The following is an 18,811-nucleotide window of genomic DNA, read 5'->3' on the forward strand; positions in this document are numbered from 1 at the left end:
TCACCTATTGATAATGCACATTCCTTCACCAAGTTTGCATGGTCTGAAAAGCTTACCTTCAAATTAATCTCTTGTGTGTCTGCATAAACTTGAACAACTTTCATCATCTAAAAAGGATACCAGAGTCAAAAAAAAAAAAAGGGAAATTATAATCCTTTCTAGAGTTAAGAGACTGTATAGGATTGGTGACGAAAGTCAGCCATATTAGGGAGAACAAATCGCTAAAACCAGATAAAGTGTTTCATAAAATTCTATAGAACATGGAACCACTTTCTTTACAAAGCTGTTAAAGTTACTGTGAAACCTCAATAATAGTCTCATTCCAAATTATCGAGGTCAATTTCCGTAGGAATTGGTCTGAATACATCAATCTAGTCAAAGGAAAAACATTTGTGAAACAAATGTCAAAAGAAATGCTGCCTTTAAAAAACGGTCAAACTTTCTATAAAGCAATCAGAATTCTATCATAATGGCAATATATTAATTATAAATAAACTCTTAATAAGACAAATAGAATGTGTCTGTCTAGAACAGTACATGACAACATAGTCATTCGAAGATAATTTAAACAGAATTTAAAAAGCAAAAACTATGCATTTTATCTTTTCTAAATTTTAATTTAGACTTTACTAAATTATTCTGTGGCACTCCTATAAAGGCAACTATGCTTTTCACCTTGTAAGGATTTTGTTTTTAATATTAAAATGTCATCTGAATGCCTCTAGAGACTGCTATCAGTAGGCTTGGATTCTCACCTAATACCATTACTTCTCCTATAATGAACACCTTCCATAACAGACTTGACTTTATCCCAAAGGTAACAAAAAATAATTTCTTTGACAAAGATATTTATCACATTTTTTTTCTTGAGGTGTGGGTAACACATCTTTATCCTCAAAAGAATAGATAAAAAGTTAATGAAAAGTCTCATTGCTGAAATTACATATTTGGGGATATTATTCAAGCTGAGCCTCCTGAGATAAGTCTATGTTTTGAAGGCTCTACATTTATGTGGTCAGTAACAAAACTAAAGAACATGGTTACAGAGAGCTTTCCCCTAACTATCCCAAATGTGGGCTATTTGTAATCATATCCCACCAAACTACTTAACAGTACACTACTTTCCATACTCAACTCATAACCCATTTAGGAAAGGATATTCAAGAACATTCTTATAGTGTATGTTAAGTATATACTCCAAATTATACACAATAAACTTTCTTCTCTGGAGCTGAGAATAAAATAAAAATTTGTTTTTTAGCAGAATGAAGCAGAAAATTAGTAATTCTTTCAGGAGGTAAAACAAATACAAACATAAAAAGCAAACAAAAACTAACAAAGCAATACTCTACAGGTTGGAAGCTAACATACTTCATTAAACCTTTCACAGTTCTTGAAGATCAAGCGGACATCAGCCACAAAATCATCTGGGACTTGGTAATGTTGGGAATGTTTTTTCTGAAGCTTCTTTTTCACGGTAGATAAATCCATTGGTTTCTTTATAATTTTATAGTAGTTTGGTATCTAAAAAATAAACCATGGCAGGTAAGAATTCTCTAAAATGGCAAACTGTAAATTAATTATATCTGGGGTACAATGAATGTCCTTTAAGTTCAATCATACCATGAAAATCAAATCTTACTGCAAAATATGTGCTAGTCTTCACGGTTGGTGAAGCCCCCTAAGGTTGTATCATTAATGAACATATGGAAAGCCAGCCACGAGCAAGAATAGCCAACTGGAAAGACTTAGGGCCACATTTGGTTCATTTGGTGTTTTATGACTCCTACAAGGTTTTATGAAAAAAATTTTTTAAGGGATTAAGGAAAAAATTTGTAAAGCATATTAGTGCTATGGTTAGAACATAATGCCTTTTAGGAGACAGCACCAAAAATATAATTTATCTTACAAAGACATCTCAGCAACACAGGAAGAAAGATTATTATTAGTGTTCTAAGTCTACCTTTGGCCAAAAACTTCCTAACCACAGAATATAAGTGAACACAGAGAGGTAGTTAAAGGTTCTGCTGCTGTTCTGAGACAGTCTGCTATAAGCTCAGGATGCCTCCAAAGTGAAGATCCTCCTGCCTTCTGAGTCCCAGGATTATAAATGTGTGCCATCATACTCAGCTAAAGAAGCTATTTTAAGCACATGGTAATTAAAAGTACCAGACTGGTAGAACTAACCTTGGATGTTTAACAGCCATACTTTGAGGCCTATACTAATCTGGTCACAGGGACTTAAAGAACAGGTTTTGCTCCTTGCCATCCAAGGTCTACTAAGTTCCAGAGGACTATGGAGCATCTTTCAAAATGTCCTGTAACTGTGGTGAGTCACCTGTCCTCCTGTTCACGGCAGCCATGGAGACACCACCAGATGGACTCAAACCAGTGTCCATCTGGTGGACTCTGAGTCTGCAAAGAGGAGGATCAACTCAGAAGAAACATTTCCTCCAGCTTCCAAGTGAAGCCAGCCACAGTCGAGCAGGACCTTTGAATTATCTTCACATAGATGGAACTGGTAAAAGAAAGGAGTCAGGGGCTCCTCCCAAGCCCATGTGACCCCTGAAGAGCAGATCCACCAACAACCTCAAGGGTAAAAATAAATTGGTTTATTTGGGCCACCTGTATGGTCTTAAACACCCAAAAGGAAAGTATAACCAAAGATTAAAGTGATCAGAATATTTCTTTAAGAGTTCAAGGGATTACACTTCCCAGACATTAGGCTTAAGCTCATATAAAAAGTTATTTAGACAATTATTTCTCACTGATGATTTTGTTTCTAAGCAGAAAGGGCTGCTCGGATGTTTCAAATCTTGGTCTACAACACTGCAGTGCCCACCTGTAGCTAAGGGAGATAACCCATTATTATTCTAAAATGATGGCTAAATTTGTTTTCTCCTCCTATCTAGAAACCTTTGAGAGGGAACTGACACTGATTCTAGTCACTTCAACAGCTATCAAGGTGCCTGAAAACAAATCCTGAGTCCATCACTCTCGAGTTCAGCCTTGGCAGACAAAAGAAAAATGAGGAGGAATCCAATAAAGGGATGCTTTTGGAAGCTCTTGTCAAGAAATTCCAATGGACTCTACTCTGATATGAACATTTGAAATTTGCCCTGTTCTAATTTTTTCTGGTTCCCTGTCTAGAACTTGTAGTGCTAATTAATTACTCTTGCCTTTACTTCTCCTTCACATCCCCTATTCACCAGTCAAGGACTTTCTTTTCTCCCTACAGATAAGAGTTATGCAATTTGGGAGTCTTTTAGATAGACCCACTGAAGGGGTACCCCAATTGCCTCACCCTGCATCCCTGTTTAGCATAGAAGAAGCCAGAGCAGTTTGCCTCCAGATTCCCTATCAGCAATTTGGGTAACCTCTTCAGAGGATGGTGTGGTAAGAGTACGAAGTAGGAATTGGCTAGGCAGTTAGAGTAAAAGAGATCCCAAAGAAAAGTAGCCAGTTTCTTGGCTAAAAGTCAAAATGTCCTTGGGCTTCTTAGCAATATACTATGTTCCAAAGGCCAAAAATGTCAAAAGTATTTGGGAGCTCTTATCTAATCCCTAAAAGATTCTACGGTTACCTCTTCAGAGGGGGGAATGTTAAGAATAGCAAAAAGCCCCACTAAGAAAAGAAAAAGAAAGGAGGAAAGGAGGGAGGGAGGGAGGGAATGAAGTTGTCAGAAAAAAGTGGTGGGGAGATTTGGGAGGTGTTGGAGGGGAAGGGAGTGGGCGTGGATTTCATCAAAACACTTATATATGCACATATGAAATTCTCAGTAAAGTTGTTTTAAAAGTTAAAAGCTATTTAAATACTCCATGAAAAAGAAAACATTTCAAAGTCATGTTGTATTGTAAAATCTCTGAATTTAAAGATGAAAGACTTTCTAGAATCAAATGACTAGTTATACAAGACAACTTCTGTCAAATCTTTTGTACTTTAAAATTCGTTTCTTAGCTTATCCCGTAAACAAGTCAACTAGCACTTAATATTCTAACAGAATATTAAAATTATGTATAGACTCAATAACAAATGGCTAACAAATATTTTATTCTATTTATCAGGCAGTAAGAACCTCTGTCCTTTCTTTTACTGTAGTATTTTAGAGCCATTATTTACAAAAGTCTCCTGTAAAATACACAAAAAACATTAACCTGCAAAATTTCCCCAGTGTCTTTTCTCAGTCTTAACTATTTGTCTAAGAGGACTTATATATATAGCAAAGCCAGTATGAAAAATTCAATTATAGACTTTTATTCAATTAGTATTTACAGACTATTTTCTCTATGAGAAGAACTGCAACAGAGCAGACATAAATCTTAGGAATCACGTAAATCTAGTATTTCTATTATACAGTTAAAAATGAAAGGGAGCACATCATCTCCTCAGTTCTAAAGCTGGTTGAGGCTGGGTGTGGTGGCTTATACCTGTAACCCTAGCACTTGATATAGAGGCAGGGCCCTGTAGATGAACAAAAGAAAAGCAGCAGAGAAAAGAAAGGAGGAGTGAAGGAAAGGGAAAAGAAGAGCCAAGAGACAGAGGAACGAGGAAAACAAGTTTTCTGACTCCAATACCTTTCCAGTATCATTATTTCCCTTAAGCCAATCTTCAAAGGAGAAGCAGAATAACACACAAGCATAAAGTTTAAGTCTTAATTTTATTCTATTTTTTTAAAGACAGAGTTTCTTGCTAGGCAGCCCAGGCTGGCCTTGAACACGAAATCCTTCTGCCTTACACTCCTAAATGCTAGGATTCTAGGTATACACCATTACACACAACTTACAAATATTTTTTTCTTTTATTTTTTGAGATAAGGCCTTGAGATATATATGAATGAGACCAAGGCTAAACTGAAACACTGTACAGTCCAGACTGGCCTTAAAACTGACCCTTATAACCACTTAGCTCTAATAAAGTTTCTGATTAAGGAGTGAGGATGTAGTTCACTGGCAGAACACTTGTCTAGCATTAACCTCTAGGTTCAACTCCCCAAACCATATATACATAGAAATTTAATTAAGCCAAAATAGGTACTTTCCTATGCTATAAGGTACTATGCTAAGCATTTTACATTAATTGTCTTACATAATCCTCATAATCATTCAATAGCTTAAGTAGCTTCAGAATTATGACACACTGTAAACATGTTAAATCACCGAACTGCATAAATTTTTAAAATAGTGATTTATTTTTTAAAAAGATGATTACAGAGTCTGGGGGATGAGAGGTAAGATGAAAAAAGATGTTGGCCAAAGGATATACGATTTCAGTCAGACTGGTATATAAGTTTTATTGATCTTCTGCCTTATGCAGTTAAAATTTCTTAAAAGGATTTTTCAAAATATTTTACTTATTACTTTTATGTGTATGAGTATGTTGCCTGCATGTATGTAAGTGCACCTGTGTCATGCAATGCCCATGAAGGTCAGAAGGTGTCAGGTCCCCTGGAACTGGGGTTACAGATGGTTGTTAACCACCATGTGGATGCTAGGAATTGAACTCACGTCCTCTGCAAGAGCAGCCAGTGCTCTTAACACCAAGCCATCTCTCTAGTCCCCCTTAAAACAATTTTTTTTTTTGGAGACAGAGTCTCCCTGTAGCCTCTGCTGGCTGGCCAGGAACTCACTATGTAGACCAGGCTGGCCTCGAACTCATAGAGATTAAAGGTGTGCGCCCAAACCATTTTTAACAACTCACTTGCACCACAAAAATGTTGAGTTGGTGGTGATAGATATGTTGATTTGGCTAAATCTACTGGTATGTAAACCAAAACATCGATCTGTACCCCAAAAATACACATAATTTTTTCAATTAAAATTAGGTCTAAAAAATGATGGGGAGAAGCATCAGAAAACTTCCTTAAAGGAGTTGAGAAGCTTACTGAAGAAGCCCTGTTCAAGGCCATAGCTGGTACTCAGGAAGACGGGACTTCTTTACCAGGGAGGTAGTACTAAGGGGTGCAACTCACCGAAACAGGAACAGGCTCCTGGAATTCAATACTTAATTCATGGCAATAGAGATAAAGTAGAAGACGTTCACATTTCTGGCCCCAAAATAGAAAAAGAAGACAGTATTTTTTCCCCTAATAAGATTATTTTGGCAAATGTCACTACAAAATATTATTTCAACAAACTCAAACAGCATCTTCTATGTGACAGTTACCCAACAAAATACAAAATCAGTTTGCTTTCCATTTAATTTTGAGGCTATGGTCTATTCTACTTTAAATAAATGTATCCTCACTGTACCATAACTAAGGTAATTATAATTAACATAAATAGAAGATAGTCATAAAAACAATTTATAGCATCTTGCGCTGGTAACAAATGAGTACGCAAATCATCTCCACTGGTACCTCAACAGAACTCCCCAAGACAGGCAAGACAAGTGCTATTCCTTGGTTCTCAGTGACCCTATTTGGGGCTCAAAGTAACTCAGAACTGTCTCTTGTCTCAATCTAATTACACATTCTTATCTTTTTCTTTTTTCATCCTTTTTGAGACAGGGTTTCACTATATAGCTCTGGCAGGCTTGGAAACTATGTAAACCAGAGTGGCCAGGAATTTGTGGCCATTCTCCTGTGTTTGCCTCCTGAGTGCTGGGATTACAGGTGTGCACCATTATGCTGGGCTTACGAATCATATTTTTTAGTATTTTATTTTTATTTTGTGTGTGCATGTATGCCTGCATGTATATAAGTGCACCCATGTCGTGCAATGTCTGCAGAGGACAGAAGAGGGCGCTGGATCCCCTGGAACTGGAATTGTGGACAGTTGTTAGTCACCATGTAGGTGCTGGGATTTGAACTCAAGTCGCCTGCAAGAACAGTCAATGCTCTTATGCACCGAGCCCAGTTCAAATCTCCAGCCCTTACAAATATTTTTTATTTTACATTTGTAGTTTCTATTTGCTTAAACTCTAACAAATTTGTGTATCCTAAACACATCCTTTCTCTTTACAGAAGAATGATTTTGCAAGTATATACATTACGTTCAAGTCAAACTCAATTCTAATGACCACAGAACTATGTGAAAGATATCTCGTCATTGGAAATCAGACTCAGATCAAATTAGCAAAAGGTTGAGTGAATCAAAAGATGTTGGGTTTAATTTTTAACATGATGGGAAGTTATTTGAAGCAAGGAAGCAATAAATGTTTGCATTTTTACAAAAAAAGAATACTGCTGAATATAGAAAAACAAACTAAAGGGAGAAGAAACAGGCAGGGAGATCATCACAAAAATGTAATAGGTTCAGAGAAGAAACGGAACGTGTAAAGGTGGGGAAATATAAGACGGCATTATAGTCATGTGTGACTTTTCATCTCTAAATGGGTTTCTAGGCCCAAACAACAAAGGTGAATGGTGGGAAATATTGAGGAAGGAATGCAGTTTTTAGTATTATTTGCCTAGTTTCTGCAGGGCTTTTTGCTTGTTTTGGTTTTTTTTTTGTTGTTGTTGTTATTTTGAGGCAGAGGATCAGAAACCAACATTTTAGTTGGATTATGTTAAAATCTTAAGAAGCTGGATGAAGAATCTTGAACTCAGAAACCTGGCCTGGTAGCACACACCAGGAGGCTGAGACAGAATGCTGCTGTAAATTCAAGGCCAGCTGGGCTATGTAGCAATAATTAGGCTTATGTAGCTTTTTTTTTTTTTTAAAAAAAAGGTTGTGAACTCAAAAGTAGAAATAAAGATAATATCATAACATCAGATGATAAGATTATAAAGTAAAAATCTACATACAAAGCTGACAACCAGAGAATATCTATTAGCAAGTCAGCATGGCACTTACCCTTTGGTCCACGGGGCTTAAGCCCTGTGCAGTTTTCCCCTTCTTACTGTGTTGCAAATTATCACAATCATATTCAACTTCTGGTTTCCCAATATCTCTGCAAAATGTGCATATCCAGTCCCCACTACACAGAGGAAAAGGCAATTAGTCCATGTAATTATACCACAGCCTATTCTGGAGAATATAAGTCCTTACAGCAAGCTCTAGTTTGTTTCGCGTCCAGTGGTGGTGGTGGTGGGGGGGGGTATTTGTCAGATCTCTTTAATTTACATGATAAACTCTCTAATACTTTTCCCAATCACCCATCAAGTAATAAGTTTCTGGAAAACTAACTATAAAATGGAATCTCTCCATTAAACATTGGTCTGTTCGGAGCACAAAGTCAATGATGAGCACCAGCAGAAAAATATCTAGGACCACTTTCCTCAATCCTATCACTATATCACAAGGACCTAATGCTTAGACAGAAAACAGTCTAGAAGCCCGAGGAGCTAACTCTGTCAGTAAACTGCTTGCCTTGACAGCAGAAAGACATGCATTTGAGCCCCAGAACCCACATAAAAAAGTTGGCATAGGGGACAGAGACAGCAGATCCCTAGGGCTCACTGGCCAGGTAGCCTATCCTACTTGAGGGGCTTGAGTTCGTAAAAGATCCTGCCTCAAAACAAAAAAAAAGTGGATGACGCCTGAGGACCAACACCCAAGAGTATCCTCTGGCCTTCACATGCATTTGCATACATGTGAGCGCACACTAAGAAAACAGTAGAGGATATGGAGTTCCTTGAGTATCTTACAATGTTCTGTAGTATATTAAACATGATGACCAAAAAAATAAATCAAGCCTTCTTTCATGGCCACTCAAAAAATTGAATATACAAACACATACTTTTAAGCATAAGTATTCTTTTATCTTTTAACTCTGACAAAATCTGCTTTGTTTCTAATCAGGATTTCAAATTTTAAAAATGGTCTGTTCATATTTCTTTTTCTCCCACTCTCCCAATACATAAATATACAGAGATAAATACAGGTATACTAATCTAGGTAGATGGATAGACAAATCTAAAACTAGTAACTATATATCTAATCTATGTCAGTAGTTTATATAATTTCTCCCAAATATCTGCTTTTGAAAATTGATACATCTTTAAAAAAATTTTTTTACTTGCTTTATTTTTTTAATGTATATTTGTGTTTTGCCTGCATGTATGTAATCGCAAAAAGTGTCATTCAGTGCCCATGGAGACCAGAAGAGGACATTGGAGCCCCTGAAACAGGAGTTACAGATAGTGGTTAGCTGCCTTGTGGGTGCTGAGAACCATTCTCAAGTCCTCTGAAAGAGCTGCAGCCAGTGTTCTTAACCACTGAGCTATCTCTCCAGCCCTGAAAATTGGCAAAATCTTGGTGTATCACTCCAAGGAGAAAAAAATATGAAAAGCCTTAATTTTAAGACTGAAGTGCCAAAGGAGGGCTGGCAAGATAGCTTAGTGGGTTAAGGGCACTTACCAAGCCTGACAACATGAATTTGATCCCCAGAACCCACATGATAGAAGGACAGATGGACTCCTGTGTGGTCCTCTGACCTTCATCATGCCCTAACAGACAAAAACACAAACAATAAATAAATGTAATGAAAAGAAAGGATCATTAGCAAATAACTCTATCTTTTGAGATTTAGGTTGGAATTACAATTAAAAAACAAAATAACAACCAAAATACATTTCTGGCACTATTTATACAGTTTTGTTTGTTTTTTGCTAGGTTTCTTGTTCCTTTCCCATTTTAGTGCTGGAGATTGAACCAAGGGTTTTATGCATGTTAAGAACATGTTCTACCACTGAGCTATATACCATCACAGACTAGTTTTTGTAGCCAAAAAGTTCAATCTTTCAAAATGGGTAGGGGGAAGAAGAAGTGGGGGTAGGAGGGTGTCGAAGGGAAAGATTACAAAAGTCTATTTGCCCTGAACAAGTTTCTGTTACATGTTTAGATCTGAAAATAACTGGAGCAAAATCAATTATTTCACTGGTACCTTGGAAAGCTAAGAAGTGTTGGAACATGACAAGTTAGATGAAAGACCTTTGGACATTTTTCACAGCACAAAAGATCCCCTCCATTTTGGCAGACAGCACACCAGTCTTCATTTGGGTCCTCATCTTTGCTACTGCCATCTCCTCCAATCCTTGCCGATCTGTGCATGAGGCTTCGAATTGGAGATTTCCCATTAACTAGGCTACTGAGCCCTGACTGTTTGCAGCTTTCATTCGTATCTGTAGGTTCAGCTTTCACATGGTTCTCCAGGCTTGTTAATGTATCCAACTCACTCTCTAGATGTAGGTTGGTTGAGAGAGGTGGTGTCAAACTACTCTCAGGACTGCTCAACTACAGGAAAACAAAAACAAGTACTTGAAGAATCCATTTAATCGTTACTGTATATGGTAGGTGTATATATTTGAGACTATGTTAATAATATACATATAATACTGGGCTTGATAACACAACTAAAATTATTACATTGATCCTCATCAGTGAAATAAAAGTGTGAAAATAACCCCCAAATTATTTACATACGCTAATGTCATTTTAAGGGGTTTGTCCCTGGTATTGATTCACTCAAACAATAAGAAAATTAGCTAACCCACTACACATACTGATTGAGAAGTGAATAATTACACTTTTCCTACAGAGAGTAGATTACAGTACATTGATTTTTCCAATCAGAATCAGCTGTATAGCATTTGAGAAGTATTCTGTAATACCTTTCTGCCCACCTATCATTCAACCAATGTAGGAAGACTATGACAATGTAAACTTGATCTTCCACTATGCATTTTATGGGATACAAAGGTTATTTAGAGGAAGAGATGGTGGCACTGATGTGAGCAAAAAGCTAAATTTTCTGCCTTTTATTATATACACTTCCTGAAAACAGCAATACACTGAGATTCTTGTGTGCCAATTAAGTAGGTAAAAATAAGAAGCCTGGGCAGGAAGAAAAAATAAATACTGAAATTTCTAAATGAAGAGGGGCTTGGACATTCCTTCATTCTGTATTATAAACTGTGTAAAATATTCCATTTAAGAAACTCTAGAATGGTTAATAAATGTAATAAAGGAAATATTTTATAAAGTCTTTGATCAATATATTTCTTTCATATGAGCAATTTTAATGTTGAGCTCCCAGATTATAGACAGTAGCTAAGGATCTGTTGTGGCCTGAGATTCCATGAACACTGAGATCAACAGAACCTAATTTATTGTGATGACAAAAGCATTAAATACAAATTCAAAGACAATTTCCAATGAGCACTTAATGCAATTAAACTTTCTGATTAATTACAGCTGACTGTCAAGGGGAAAAAAGTTAGAGGTAAGTGGCTTGTGTCGGGCATAAAAATTTAAAGACATGAATATGCCTACAATCTATACTCAACCTTATTTACTGAAACGGAAGATCAGTGAAGTGGCACCTTCCAGCCCTTCCAAACCCTGGTGGGCGCTCACCATGCACGCACTCCTCCTGCCATCCTCAGTCTTTTCTTGCTTCACAGCTCCCGAAAAGCTACATATTTCATCTTCAGTCCCAGGTTCTTGCTTGACCTTCACCTGATCAGATTTGAAACTAAGACCTGCCTTCTCAGCAGTTCTTCCTGATGATCCACAGCTAGTAAGAAACAACAAATAAAAGTCACATGCTTGATTGTAGGACATAAATAAAATCAAAGTTACGATTTATTAAAGAGAGACAATTACCTCAAAGAGGAATGGGACATAAGCCTAGGTTCTAATCCCTTTAGAAATGTAAATTAAACTTTCAGAAAACCCTAAAAATACATTTCATTTCAAAGCACTTAGAGTAAATCATTTAAGGAGTCTAATAAATAATCATTTCTCCATGCCACCACAAGGTAAGTATCCCTTATCTGAAATGCCTGAAATTACAGTTTTAAGGATTTTTTCCAGTTTTGATATAGTTACACATACAGGTTGAGATGTCTATGGATACAGAACCTAAGTCTAAATGTGAAATCATTTGTGTTGCATATATATAGCCTGAAGGTAATTTTATATAACATTTTAAGTGTACCTAGCAATTTGATATAACCTACCATATTAGGTCAGGTACGAGATTTTCCACTTGGGGCACGGTACTAATGCTTACATTTTAGAGCATTTCAGATTTCAGGTTAGAGATGTTCAACCTGTAGCATAAAGTGTCAATGACTGCTTTTCTTTATAAAAGTAGCTTCTACTTTACCTCCCCAAACACCTAAAGAATACAACATTACAACATGAACAGAAATGGTTAATGAAGTCAGAAATGGTTAATGAATTATTTCGGATCTTGGAAGGGAACTGATTTTTGTTGTTTTATTTTGTTTTTTGAGACAGGAGCTCCCTATATCCCTAGCGGACCTGCAACTCTCTGGCCTTGATCTCAAAGAGATCCACCTGCCACTGACTCCCAAATGCTGGAATTAAAGGCATGTACCATCACACCCAGCTCTCAAAGGGGATTGAAGGAAGACAATAATAAGTAATAAACAACTTGGTACAACCTTATTGGAATCAACATAAAGCGAAGATGCCAGGTACATGGCTAACAAGTTCCATCAAAAAGCTCAAAGGGGGAAAAAAAAACCCTCACCATTCAGAAAAGTAACTGGTAAGACTGTATACATAGCACAGTTTTCTTCTAAAAGTACTAATCATTTAAAGCTTTTTTTTTTTTTTGGTCTTTTTGAGACAGGGTATCCCTGTACCCCAGTTGTCCTGGAACTCACTATGTAGACCAGGCTGGCCTTGAATTCACAGAGATCCGCCTGCCTCTGCTCCCGAGTGCTGGTATTAAAGGCGTGAGCCACCACACCTGGCCATTTAGAGCATTATTAAAAAAGTCAATCGAGTATTTAACAGGACCAGCTTTCAGAATACATATATACATACATAAGCAAAAAACCAATTCACTGAAGATGCCACCTTACGTTGACGTCTGGGTTCTGTGTGCATGGACATTCATATACATGTTCACATACCCACATGTACATAAATACACACACAGACACATAGATAAAACCTAATCAAGTATTTTGTGTTTCCAATGGAAGCACATATTACTACAATTTAAATATTCTGCCCTTGTTCTAAATCAAACTTGAATCTGATCAAATCTATCTTCTTTGTAAAGGTTGACTTTATTTTTCATTATGTGTGTGTGTGTGTGTGTACATGATTGCAGGTGCATGCAGAAGACAGAATCATCAGATCCCACTGGAGCTGGAGTTACAGGTAGTTGTCAGCTGCCCAGTATGGATGCTGGGAGCCAAATTTGTGTTTTCTGCAAGAGCAGTATGTGCTCTTAATCACTAAGTCATCTCTCTAGCCTACCCCTGATGAAATCTCTTTTGTTGTTGCTAGTTTTTGGTTTGGGGTTTTTAATGAGATAGGGTCTCACTATTCGGCCCTGGCTGGCTTGGATCTTGCTATGTAGACCAGGCTGGCTTTGAACTCCCAGAGATCAGTCTGCTTCTGTCTCCTAAGTGCTGGGACTAAAAACACCACCAAACCCACCCAGACCTCTTGATGTAAATGCCCACATAGACATAAAGGAAGCAATATATTTATGTGACAAGAGAGAACAAAGAAAAAGTCTCCAAGAGAAATATCTATATTGATGTTCATGTAAACCTACCTGTAGATGACAGTGTATAAGGCTTACTTAAATCTGATTCAGAGACATAATTATCTTTTTAAAATATTTTATTGGGGCTGGAGAGATGGTTCAGCGGTTAGGAGTAACTGGTTGTTCTTGCAGAGAACTGGGGTTTGATTCCTAGCACCTACATGGCAGCTAACAACCAACTGTAACTCCAGTTCCAGGGGATCTGACCTCCATGAACACTGTACAACATGGGTGCACTTAGATATAAAAAAGCAATACAATCATACACATAAAATAAATTTTTTTTTGTTTTTAAAAAAAGTGTTTGTTTAAAAAGCATTTATGGGGGGAAAACTGAAAACATATAACTAGATCTAAATGTTACTGAATTATCACAAGTAAAATGACATAATTCTCGAGAGCTGTTTCAAATACTCCACACAAGAAAGGACTGGAAAAGAGTACAAAGGAAAAAAGACTGTACATAATCTATCCACTGTTGAAATTAGGAATATGAGGATTAATTTACTTTTATTAACTATATTCAAAGTTTTTCTTAGTAAGAAGAAAAAGTTAAAAGTAATATAACATACTCACCTGCCTCGACTGCCAGTACTGGAAGTACTAGGGGGTCTCACAGGTGTGTGAGAATTGGATAAACCTAAAAAATAGTAGGTCAAATTGAGGACCACTACATATCAGAATGTTCAGGATTCAAGACTACTATAACCCAACTAAGAAATTCTAGTAAATATAAGGTAGTTGCAAAGTCAGAGATGGCACACATAATCATTAGGGGGCATCAACGAATTTCTCTCAGCTGACTTCAGATATCATTTGAGAATCCTCTTCAGAGCATTAACAACAAGCAAAAACTATCACATTAAGAAAAAGCTATCTGCCATTTCTTCAAGTCATCTCACAAAGGAGTCCATGTAGAGTCTACTGATTGACTGACTGATTGATTTAAAGACAAGGTCTCATTATGTAGCTGAGTGCTGAGATTAAAGGTGTTTACAAACCAGACATCTATTCTTTTTCAAAGTCCCGAAATAATTCTTCCTAAATCTCAATTATGTAATTCAAAAAATGTTATACCTCATGCAAAATCCATACTTTCGTTTGAACTGTTTTTCCTCCAGAAGTAACAGAATGTTGTTTCAGTTTAAAAAAATAAAATAAAAAAACCAACACTTAAGACTACATCAGAAAGTATTTTAGAGCTGGGTTTGGTGGTTTATGCCTAATCCCAACACCTGAAAGACTGAGGTAGGAGGATCATCATAAGCTTAAGGTCAGCCTGAGCTATATATAGTAAGTTCCAGGCCAGCTTAGGTTACAGTGTGATACTCTGTCCCAAAAAACCAAAATAAAAAAAAATAAAAAGAGAAAAAGAGAAAAAAAAGTACATTCCATAATGACTTCTTAACTGTTAACCTGTTTGAAACTGCTCCAGTCATGAACTCTAAGTGTGATCAGCTGGATCACCTAATAGTTGGAACAATAAAACTAGGATTTGGAACCAGACGTGGTGGCACATGCTTTAATCCCAGGACTTGGGGGGCAGAGGCAGGCAGATCTCTGTAAGTTCGAGGCCAGTCTGGTCTACACAGTGAGTCCCAGGCCAGCTGGGGCTACAGGAGCCCCTGTCTCAAAAACAAAACAAAACAAAAAAACCCATGGGATTTGGGGGAAGGAATCACTGTTTACAGATATTTTAATAATTAGAGTAAATAAGCCCTTTTAAAAATTTTTTAAATTACAACCTGAAAATTTACTTGCTTCCCCCCCCCTCAACTTTATTAAACAATTTTTCATTATTTTAAAACTGCTTTAAGTTGGGCTGAAACCTAAAAAGTTATCATCTACATTATAAAATTGAAGTACACTAAGTCTTGAATATTCAACTACAAATACATTCCAAACCACCAAAAAATGAAGACAGTGGGGTTGGGTACTTTAGCAAGATCAACAGTATAGAATATAGGTATGTTTAATATCACTCCATTCAGCTAATGACTCCCAACACTATTTGTACACACACACACACACACACACACACACACACACACACACACCTACCTAGAAAAAACAATCAAGAAAAAATTTATTGCTATGATGGTTAACTTTGCTTCTTACCTTGGCTAGGATACAGTACTTAGCTATTTGGCCAAGAACTAATCTATATGTTGCTGTGAAGACAGTTTTTTTAGTCTTGATTAACCCTGAAGTAAACAGACCTTGAGAAAAGTAAATTATCCTTCACAATGCAAGTAGGCCTCATTTAGCCAGCTGAGGATTTTGGAGCTACTCCTCCCAGGCTCCAGAGAATTTGACCTCCAGTCTCGAGAGGAAACTGTTAATTCTTCCCCGAGCCTCTACCTTGACAAATGCCCTGCAGATTTTGGACCTGACAATACCCACAAGTCACGTAAGATAAGCCAATTCCTTAAGATAATTCCTCTTTTTCTTCCCTCCTCCCTGTATCATGTCTGTGAATTGTGTGTATATGATATTCATCTATACACACACACCCTTTTTCTGTTTTACTATAGAAATCTGATACTAGAAGACTTTTCGCCCCCGTTAAGGTGTTCAGGAAACAAGGCAATATCCATTTGCTTTACCTGAAGATCCTGGTGATAAAGCAGAGGGTCCTGGGGAAGGATTCATGGTACTTGTAGGCTGTGGGGGTAGGTGACTGCCTGAGATATATCTACTTAGTAGATTATCTAAACTACTTGAGCCAGCATCTTCCAACTGAAAAGAAAAAAGATAAATTTGCTTTGATTAAATTGAAGAAAAATTATTTATTAGTGTCACTGTTTGTACTCACAGTTAACTATAAACGAACAGGTTGTTCAATATCAAGTTTGATTTAACTATTGCTTCCTTAGGTTCTTCTCAGAACAAACACAATATAAAGTTTGTGGCTGAAACTACAATTCATATTCTATAACAGATATCCAACTGCTTAAAACAAACCTAATTATCCATTAAGTCTTGAATATTCGACTACAAAAATAGTTCTGACACACTAGCTTCCTTCTCTCAGAATTGCTGGAGGAATCTACCGGTATCCTTGTCCCTGTCTCCCTTTCTCTTTTAGTCCAGTCACAACAGAATCATTTACACATAGAAAAGTACAATTATGTCAAACCAGCTTTAAACCCCGAACATTTCTTACATCAGCACCCAGTCAGACAAAGACCCATTATTATACCCACAAAACAGGAAGAAGCAGGAAATCTGAACTCATTTTATACTTAGAGGCAGTAGAATAAGGTCAGAGGACACAGCATTATGACTCTGGGCCAGTTTCCAAAATAAATGTCAAGATCTCTCTTTTTTTTTTTTTTTTTTTTTTTTAATCTTTTCGAGACAGGGTCTCCCTATAGATCCAGCTGGCCCAGAATGCACTATGTAGACCAGGTTGGCCTTGAACTCATAGAGATCCGCCTGCTTCTGCCTTCAGAGTGCTGGGACTAAAGGTGTGCGCCACCACACCTGGCTGGATTTCCTATCTTTAAAACAGTCTATCATGCAGAATGCGATGATTAAATGAGAAAACATTTACATAAGTAAAAAAATATTAAGTGTGAAAACTATCTGAAAATTTGCACTATTCCATATTAAGAAATGGTGAAGCTATTATTACTGGTCAGTCTTCTTGTATATTGTTCTACTTATATCTGCTTGCCCCCTTTCAATCTGTTCTGCAGACAAAGGCCAGATTTCTAATGTAATTCTACTTCTGACTCAAGACGAAACTGTATTTACTGCCTGCTCTCCTTTCTTCCTTAATTGCATTTTTACAGCAATAAAACATATGATGGCATGGAGGCCAGACTTTGGGGAGAACTGTGAATATAAACCAAAGCAGAAATAAACATATAGGAAAATGGTCAGAATGGAGTAGGTCATAATACAACCACAGGCTGAGGAGGATCCTCCTTAAAAAGCAAAAAGACAACTTCCTGGAATCCTTAAAAAGCCCCAAGAGGCTTGGGGGGGGTGCTGGAGAGATGGCCCTCAGCAGATCAGCGGTAAGAGCATTGCTGCACTTGCAGAGGACCTGGGTTTGGTTCCGAGCACCCACATGGTAGCTGAGACCTCTCCTTAACTCCAGTTCCAGGGGCTCTGATGCCCTCTTCTGGCCTCTGAGGGCACTGCATGCATGGGCAACCTTATAAGCAATGCAGGCAAAACACTCATACACATAAAATAAAAATAAACTCTTTAAAAAAAAAAAAGAGGCAATGGTGAAAGAGGGCTGAATTAGAAGAACAAAGGATAAGAGTAATTGTGTCTGTCTACTATGTGGTCACAGCTATTGGTTAAAGATCCATTAGCTACAGGAGAATCCCTAGCTACAATTCAAGGTAACTACACGATTGCTGGCAAGAAGTGCTCTTAAAGATGGGACACAAGATAGATGGAGTGCTATTATATACTACCTACAAACAAATAGGGAAAATGACTCAAAACAGATGAATTCCCATGGTACCTATCCCACTCCTTTAATATTCTCTACCTACATTTTATCTCTAGAGCTAAACTGATGACCCTAATTCCTCCATTTTCTCACCAGTAGTATGAATAGTATGTAAACTTTCAGTCATCATTGCCCCAATGACCACTAATGTTATTAGCATCTTTTCAAATATGTAGCTTTAAAAAAAAAATCAAAAACTGAGATAAAAAGTAACTGAAAGTTCATTAATACAGGCCCCCAAAATGAAGTATCATCTAGTTTTTTGTTTTTTTTTTTTAAATGTGTATGTGTGTATTGCCTGCATGCAGGTAAGTGCACCCGTGTCATGCAATGCCCGCAAAGGTCAGAAGAGGCTGTCGGATACCCTGGGACTGGAGTTACAGACAGTTGTTAGCTGCCATGTGGGTGCTAAGAACCAAACCCAGGTCCCCTGTAATAGACTCTTGTTGCTGAGCAATTTCTCTAGTACCGTTTTTGTATTTTGTTTGAGGTAGGGTCTCCTGGTAGGCCCAGCTGGCCTGGAACTCACTATGTACACCAGGCTGGCCTTGAACTCAAGAGACATCCACCTGCCTCTGCCTTCCGAGTGCTGGGATCAAAGGCATGCACCACCATGCCCAGTGTAAAAATTTTAAACTATGAACATTGCACTGTCCTGGCAGTAAACTCCATAACAGCAAGTATCTCTTATTCCTCAAGACAAAAGTGCTAACACATTTGTCAAACAGATAATTATGTTTTCCTTTAAATAAAACGACTTGGTTCCTTCTTCCAAAGCTACTTAATAATAATAATAATAATAATAATAATAATAATAGGGAGAGGGCAAGCTGATTAGCTTATTATTGTTATGATTATAAC

At 37.2% G+C, this 18,811-nt stretch overlaps 1 protein-coding gene across 2 annotated transcripts in view; it reads right to left on the reverse strand.

The window, feature by feature from the left end:
- Trim33 (tripartite motif containing 33) overlaps nucleotides 1-18,811 on the reverse strand; it is a 111,536-nt gene that overhangs the window by 5,338 nt on the left and 87,387 nt on the right. The window contains exons 13-20 of one of the 2 annotated variants that reach the window (XM_029563995.1): nucleotides 16,083-16,215; nucleotides 14,053-14,116; nucleotides 11,298-11,457; nucleotides 9,826-10,175; nucleotides 7,794-7,917; nucleotides 5,969-6,043; nucleotides 1,372-1,524; nucleotides 57-107 (exon numbers count right to left, since the gene is read on the reverse strand). In XM_029563995.1, coding sequence (XP_029419855.1) covers nucleotides 57-107; nucleotides 1,372-1,524; nucleotides 5,969-6,043; nucleotides 7,794-7,917; nucleotides 9,826-10,175; nucleotides 11,298-11,457; nucleotides 14,053-14,116; nucleotides 16,083-16,215 — 1,110 coding nt within the window. The remainder of the gene's footprint in view (nucleotides 1-56; nucleotides 108-1,371; nucleotides 1,525-5,968; nucleotides 6,044-7,793; nucleotides 7,918-9,825; nucleotides 10,176-11,297; nucleotides 11,458-14,052; nucleotides 14,117-16,082; nucleotides 16,216-18,811) is intronic. The other variant, XM_029563996.1, reaches the window with a different exon arrangement.

This window comes from Nannospalax galili, unplaced genomic scaffold (genome assembly GCF_000622305.1).
Source record: "Nannospalax galili isolate Female #2095 unplaced genomic scaffold, S.galili_v1.0 scaffold475, whole genome shotgun sequence".
Taxonomy (NCBI): Eukaryota; Metazoa; Chordata; class Mammalia; order Rodentia; family Spalacidae; genus Nannospalax; species Nannospalax galili.